Source organism: Nicotiana attenuata, unplaced genomic scaffold (assembly GCF_001879085.1).
Source record: "Nicotiana attenuata strain UT unplaced genomic scaffold, NIATTr2, whole genome shotgun sequence".
In the NCBI taxonomy this organism is placed as follows: domain Eukaryota; kingdom Viridiplantae; phylum Streptophyta; class Magnoliopsida; order Solanales; family Solanaceae; genus Nicotiana; species Nicotiana attenuata.
Genome location: NW_017670727.1, coordinates 10,400 through 17,572, shown reverse-complemented (window position 1 = coordinate 17,572; position 7,173 = coordinate 10,400). Strand labels below are relative to the sequence as shown.

Here is a 7,173-nt window from a genome sequence, read left to right as displayed (position 1 = left end):
ATATATATATTTTTTTTTTTTTTCCGACTAATAAATCTTAAAAGCGAATATACAATATCATTCTTCCTTAGTTTTTCCAATCTATTAGCCTATCATTGGTTCACAAGAAAAAAATGCTCCACTTTTAGGCATGTGTTGCTAGTCATGAGAGTAGTAACGGATTTGATCTTCCCACAAAGTTCCAATACGTAACCAAGCATGACGACAAAACCAAGTTCGCGACACATGGACGGGAAATGCAGAAAAAGTAGATTGGGGGCAAAACACACAAAAAAAATCAATTAAAAAGCGCAAATATATCATAAAAGAAAGTTCAGGGGCTGTTTTTGAAGAACTAAATTCAAGGAGGCCTTTATTTCATTTTTTTGGTGTGTGTTCAGTTTTCACTGAACAGGCATTTTCATCTTTACTACGAGTAATCGCGTTAGATCCCGAGTTGATTGAATTTCTAAAAATAGGAAAGAAAAACCACCGACGCGGGGGAAGAGATTATTAGTCTCCATCTTCAGCTCCCAGCTTCAGATCTCATTAATCAACTCCACTCTCACATTCCTACACAACACAAAATCCACATTACCAATTATTCCACACGTTTAATTGAACTCAATCTTCATTCCCAATTGTATATGTAGTTATACAGATTCAGAGCAGAACAGCTTTGTGCTTTCACATTAGCATTTAGATCCGTGGTAGAGATCTGAAAAAATGGCGGTAGCAGTCCGGGGAGGCCGTGGCGGCGGATCGGCACTTCGGAATTTCTTCTCATACCGAATCTTCGTGTCCGCTATGTTTACTTTACTGTTTCTCGCCACTCTCTCTGTCCTCTTCTCCTCTCACCACGATTCTGTACGTTTTCTATCTCCTCCTCACTCTCCGCTTTATTACTTCAAAAATTTCAAACTTTACCTTATTTGCTTATTGCATATTGTTTGCGAATGTACTAAATGCTTCTCTCTACGAGCTTGAAGCTTAAATCTTTTTCCTTGGCATTGAGATGCTCCGAATATTGTATGTTTCTATGTGCTTGCACCTGCATGGTAATAAAAGGTAGCTAAGTATCTTCTATCTATATACTATTTAGCGAAAGTAATTGTAGATTACTGACCGAAAAAGAAAGTAATTATAGATCACTGATTGAATAAAGAAAGTAATTGTAGATTACTGATTGAAAAGGAAAAATTGTAGATTACTGATCGAAAAAGAAAGTAATTGTAGGTACTGATAGAAAAAGAAAGTAATTGCACTTCAAGATTGGAGTGGAAACAGCTGATTTTTTTGTGTCTTAAAGCAAAATATCTATATAGCAAGTGCAACTTGTTGGATAAATGTATAATTATTGCTGGTACACTTGCATTAGGTTCAATATTTGACAGGAGCCCTTTTCCATTTGGTTGAGGATTGAATGTCATCAGAAGAATAAGTTGTAAAGTTTAGAAAATTCCTAGTCTTAGGAACCCCTAATTTGTCTGAAAAGACAGTATTGGAATTGAGGTATAGTTTCTATTATTGTAAAACTGGATTTTAGTTTTTTGATGTGGTCTCACTTCTTTCTCATAATTGTTCATTCTCCATGGATATGGCATGCTTTATATCTTCCGTACATAATGTGTTACCTCAGTTTCAATTTAGGAAATATTAAGCTAAACTGAAGTAAGTAGATGGAGAAGTATCCATTTTTTTTTTAGTTTTGGTCAAGGTTACATTGAAAGTCATTGAAAGTGACTAACATTTGATCATGTGAAACAGACTACTGGGAATGCATACATGCATCGGTCATTTGTGGCATTGAGTTCAGATCCATTGAAGACTAGGTTAGATTTAATACATAAACAAGCAAATGATCATATAGCACTTGTGAATGCCTATGCTGCTTATGCAAGGAAGCTGAAGCTGGACATTTCTAAGCAGCTTAAGATGTTTGAAGATTTGGCCCAGAATTTTTCCGATCTTCAATCAAAGCCAAATTACCGTGCAAATCTTTTTGATACTGATGGACCCCTGGATGATGACTCTTTGAAACAGTTTGAGAAGGAAGTTAAGGATAAGGTCAAGTTTGCCAGGTTATTGATTGCTGACTCAAAAGAGTCTTATGATAATCAATTGAAAATACAGAAGCTGAAGGACACAATATTTGCTGTTAATGAGTTGTTTGTGAAGGCAAAGAAGAATGGAGCTTTTGCCAGCTTAATTGCTGCTAAATCAACTCCAAAGAGTTTACATTGTCTTGCTATGCGGCTTATGGAGGAGAGAATCTCACATCCTGAAAAATATAGGGATGAGGATCCGGAGCCTGAATTTGAGGATCCTACTCTGTATCACTATGCCATATTTTCAGATAATGTAATTGCAGTATCCGTAGTTGTGAATTCAGCGATAAAGAATGCGGAGGAGCCATGGAAACACGTTTTCCATGTTGTTACTGACAAGATGAATCTAGCTGCAATGAAGGTGTGGTTTAAGATGAGGCCTATTCGGCAAGCTCACATAGAAATCAAATCTGTGGAGGATTTTACATTCTTAACTTCGTCCTATGTTCCAGTGCTCAAGCAACTTGAGTCCACAAAGCTTCAGAACTTTTACTTCCAAAACAGTGCAGAGAATGCTACGAAGGATGTGAACAACATGAAATTTAAGAATCCAAAGTACTTGTCGATGTTAAATCACTTAAGATTTTATTTGCCGGAGATGTATCCAAAACTTCACCGTATTTTGTTTCTGGATGATGATGTTGTGGTTCAGAAGGATTTGACTGCATTGTGGACAATTGATTTGGATGGCAAGGTCAATGGGGCAGTTGAGACCTGCTTTGGATCTTTTCATCGCTATGCTCAGTATTTGAATTTTTCTCACCCTCTTGTTAGGGAAAAGTTCACCCCTAAGGCATGTGCCTGGGCATTTGGAATGAATATATTTGATCTTGATGCCTGGAGGCGTGAACAATGCACTGAGCAGTATCACTACTGGCAGAATTTGGTGAGTTGTTTTATGCTGTACTTTTTATCTTTTTATGTTGATTTTCTTGGTCCAATTAATTATAGCTTAGAAAACAATAGGCGGAATTAGAGAATCTGATTCAACCTAGACTTCTTTTCTTTTTCCATGTATCCCTATTATGATATTCGTTCTTATCAATTATTTCTTTTAATTAGAATGAGGATCGGACGTTGTGGAAATTGGGAACTCTTCCAGCTGGGCTGATGACCTTCTACTCGAAAACCAAATCATTGGATAAATCGTGGCATGTACTTGGCCTTGGGTACAATCCAAGTGTAAGCATGGATGAAATCCACAAGGCTGCTGTGATTCACTATAATGGAGATATGAAGCCTTGGCTGGACATAGCCTTGAACCAGTACAAGGAGCTATGGACTAAATATATTGATTCTGAAATGGAATTTGTGCAGATGTGCAATTTTGGCGTGTAGAGAAGCACACTGTTACGCCTCAGCAACAATGAGGTAACAGCAACTAAATCACACTCATTGTTCATCTGAATACTTGAAAAAATATTTTCTTCCAGAGCGAAGCTCAGGCTGTTGATCCTGTCTACAGTGTTTCCCAAATTTGTTGTCTTGTTAGTTATTGTAACTTTAAAAAGTTGAAATTAAACGCTCTGCTTGTGTAGACAGTGAAGTAATTCTTTTGTAATGGATTTTTAGCACGGACGATGGGTTTGGCGACTAATTAAGAGATTCCTGATACCATTAATGCACTTGTATAAAACTGTTACCAGTTTCCTTTTACTGGCTCAAGTATGCTATGAAGACAGCAATAAATGAGTTGCTTTTGACAAGTGGATTGCAAATGGGAAGCTGGGATAGGATTGCAGCTCTTATTTCTTAGACTCAACGACCAAAATGTTCTTAATTTCTCAAGTACTTCGAAACAGTGTATATTTACGAGTTATGCAGGTTGGGCAATAGATAAATGAGCTAGCTTTACGTTACCTTTTTATCCTTTTTCTTTTTTCTATAATGCATCTAATAAGAGAGTAATGGCACTATTAGCTCTCTTGGCATTTTGCACCTCCCTATATCATTCCTTTTCGCATTTATCAAAAAAGAATGTTCCATGTGCTGCTTACAAGGGTTCCTCTTACTGTATGCCTTCATCTTCCCAAATGTTTGCAGTCACTATAAGTTTGTAATTCCCGCTTCTTACTTGTTCATCTCCTTCTCTGCTCAACTGTGTGTTCCCTTCAATCTGATCTCAATCTATAGTTGGGTCGTCGTGTCACAATTAGCATATATAAGGTTGTAGTTTAAAATGTTGGGGAGTGTCAATTATAACGTTTAATGAGATTTTGAATTTTTTTTAATTCTAATCTCAATTAATGGCAGAAAAAAAACTAATTGATTTGTTATGAGTGCTTTGGAGTTCTTATTCATATGCAATAGTTCTTCTATTTTCACAATTATACCTTTGCCGATGAAAAAATACATCTATTTTCACAATTCATATGATTGATAACAAAATGCATAATCTTAGTAATTTTATCCCTTCCCATTACTAAATTCTCGTAATAGGCAATACGAGCATTCTCTTATTCAGCCGTGTTATTTCTATTTCATGTATATGTTTTTTCTAATGGATTTCTATCTCATATATATATGAAGGTTAATCTGTATTGGCAGACTATTAACCATAATGTTGCATGTATCTCCTTTCAAATAGTAAAAAAGGTAAGAGGAATTGTTTGTAATCATGCAAGACACTATTAGATGCCATGACATCCTTTATTTTAAATAATGTCTCTTGGCTACTTAGCATGATGCAAATCTGTAGCAAGTACGAGGAGAAAATGGTTTGTCTAAACTACTGAGCATAAAGGCTCCAAAATTATGGTGGGAAGTCTACCACTGCAATTCGGCTGTAGGGAAGCCGAAAAATCTTTATGTTGCAAGATATCAAGTTTGCCCTTGCTAAATGGGTGTGTATTTGCACAATGACTGAAGATAAAAAAATTTTAAGTTCAGCAAAGGTAGTATAGATCAGGTGTTGAAAAGCAGAACAAAGGATACGGTACAAAATGCTAAGGAAAATTTGAACTGTTTACTAATTGTATAGTGCCATATGTCAGCCATTCTTTTAGGTATGCAACAATGGGGATGTCAATCTAAAAGGATCATATCAGAAAATTTTCAAGGTGTAAAGATGTAATTGAGGATCATATCAGCTAAGATCAGTTCATACTACTAGGTGAATAGCCCCCTTTGAACACCTCATATCCCAACAAAAGGGCGAATATAAAATGATGTTGTAGTACTTTATTGGAAAATATATAATTATCTATTCAAATATATGCGTCTTATTTGAGTCTTACATCTTGTTATTGCTAGTGTTAGTAAAGCACCCATAGTTAGTGTACTATACAACGTATAGTAGTAATTAGAATATCCTGAGAACATTAGAGCACCTTAGGAAACATGAAAGAGTAGGCTATAGGAAAGAGTAGTGTCGGGGAATGAGGAACGTCAAATGTGTGCCACTATTGTACATTCGCAGTGTGCCTTTCTTTTTCAAAAGTATTCAGAACCTATATTCTTTGATAAGGTAAGTAAATGAAAAGTATTCAGGACTCATTCCTTAAACTAGTAAAGTGGGATCCATCTGAGTCACTATAACATGATTGATCATAAGCTTCGAGCCGCTGCGTCCAAATACTTTAGGGTAAAGCATATTCTTGACACTTTTCAATCACTAGTTTGACATCTCTTAATTAATAAGTTCTTCTTTAGACATGACATCTGCAGGAAGGCATCTACCCAACTTTCCACGGCCATTTGCAGTTCGCATTTACCGGGCAACTTTTTCTCATATTATCATTTGTCGTTTCTCTTGACCAGTTAATGACTAAGTAACAAAATAACACTTGAAAACATAGTAGTAATAGTTTCTTTTCTTTAAAAATGACACTGATTCTAATTCAATTTCAATAGTAGTGAACTCATGAGGCACAGATTATCCAAGACTATATAACACTCCCGATCATAATCAATGTGAGACATTCTAACATCCTCTTTGCTTCTCCTATACACCAAAGATTGGACATTTGGGGCATGAAAACATAAAATGGGGTTCAACATTGCAAACATGACAACGTGGATGAGTCTTACTCGAATATTAGTGTATGAGTAAAGAAAATATACTTTGGGTCTAACTCAATCCCAAAAACTTGTTCATGAGGTGATAACTGTTCAACATCAGGCTAGAAAACACATTCTCTCAACCAATTTAGAACTCCTTAAACAAAATTATGATACTTTCATTGTTCTCTTTATTTGTTTCTTTTGTTGCTCCTACAACTTTATTACAGTAGTAATTTTTCCAACAGTTTGGAGACACCATGAGGGATATATGGAAAGAAAATGGGAGAGGGGGCTAGAGTCTCATCCGAGTATGTGTCCTGCTAGTATAAACTGTAACATAAACTACAAGGCTTTCTAGCCATATTTCCCATCATTCTGGAATTGTATGCAATCTATCTACCATAGTCTGATAATAGCTTAGTATAATACTATTAGACAAGCAAGAACTAAAAATAAATTTATTATAGAAGTTCAAGCAAGAGATGGAGTGGCCAAGTAGCTAGGCTTGTCATCACCGGCCATGATGACAACAATCTTTGGTTTCATTACAATGATGTCAATCTGGTTATTAACATTTCCGGGCATTAGCGTTCCATTGTTTCCATAGTTTTCCTCCATGATCTCTCCCCTTGTCATTGGCGATGAGATACGCCATTTCTTCCTGCAATGTGCACAGGCAAGGATGACAAGTGCTATAGAAATGAGTAGAAATATAAAGGCTAAGCCTCCAAAAAGATAAGGGACTGTAGAATTCCATCTCCAGACTGAGCAAGAATATGGGCTATTACAATTTGAAAGCCTCATTTTTATGATCTCTGTGTGTTTTAATTCTAAGTTTGGAATTATGGTGTAGCGTCATGGTGTTGGGAATTTACCAGCTCCTTTTAAAGGTGAGAATTGTGAGTGCTAAGAAGGAAGATTCTAAAATGTGCCCTTTAGATTCTTATGAAAAGTTGTGAGAAAATCAAAGTGATACTATAATTTAAGAGTCCACTGAAAATAGTGAAAGTGAATTAAGGCACTTATAGTTCCGATGTGTGCTTTGTCTTTGTCACAGTTCATAAAGTTTCTGATTGTGAGTTAA

The 7,173-nt window shown here is 36.0% G+C and overlaps 2 protein-coding genes across 3 annotated transcripts; one reads left to right on the top strand and one right to left on the bottom strand.

Annotated features, from left to right (window-relative positions):
- The first annotated feature begins 391 nt into the window (after positions 1-391).
- LOC109242712 (probable galacturonosyltransferase 9) lies at positions 392-4,033 on the top strand. Of its 2 annotated transcripts, XM_019409560.1 has the most exons (4): positions 392-846; positions 1,747-2,973; positions 3,150-3,458; positions 3,660-4,033. In XM_019409560.1, the coding sequence occupies exons 1-3, from the start codon at positions 706-708 to the stop codon at positions 3,423-3,425; spliced, it is 1,644 nt and encodes a 547-aa protein (XP_019265105.1). In that variant the 5' UTR covers positions 392-705; the 3' UTR covers positions 3,426-3,458; positions 3,660-4,033. The 2 variants fall into 2 exon arrangements, with proteins under 2 accessions (XP_019265105.1, XP_019265103.1); XM_019409558.1 differs by having other exon boundaries at positions 3,150-4,011.
- Positions 4,034-6,560: 2,527 nt separating this feature from the next.
- Positions 6,561-6,893, bottom strand: LOC109242707 (protein GLUTAMINE DUMPER 2-like). The gene has a single exon (XM_019409553.1). The coding sequence runs from the start codon at positions 6,891-6,893 to the stop codon at positions 6,561-6,563; it is 333 nt and encodes a 110-aa protein (XP_019265098.1).
- Positions 6,894-7,173: the final 280 nt, after the last annotated feature.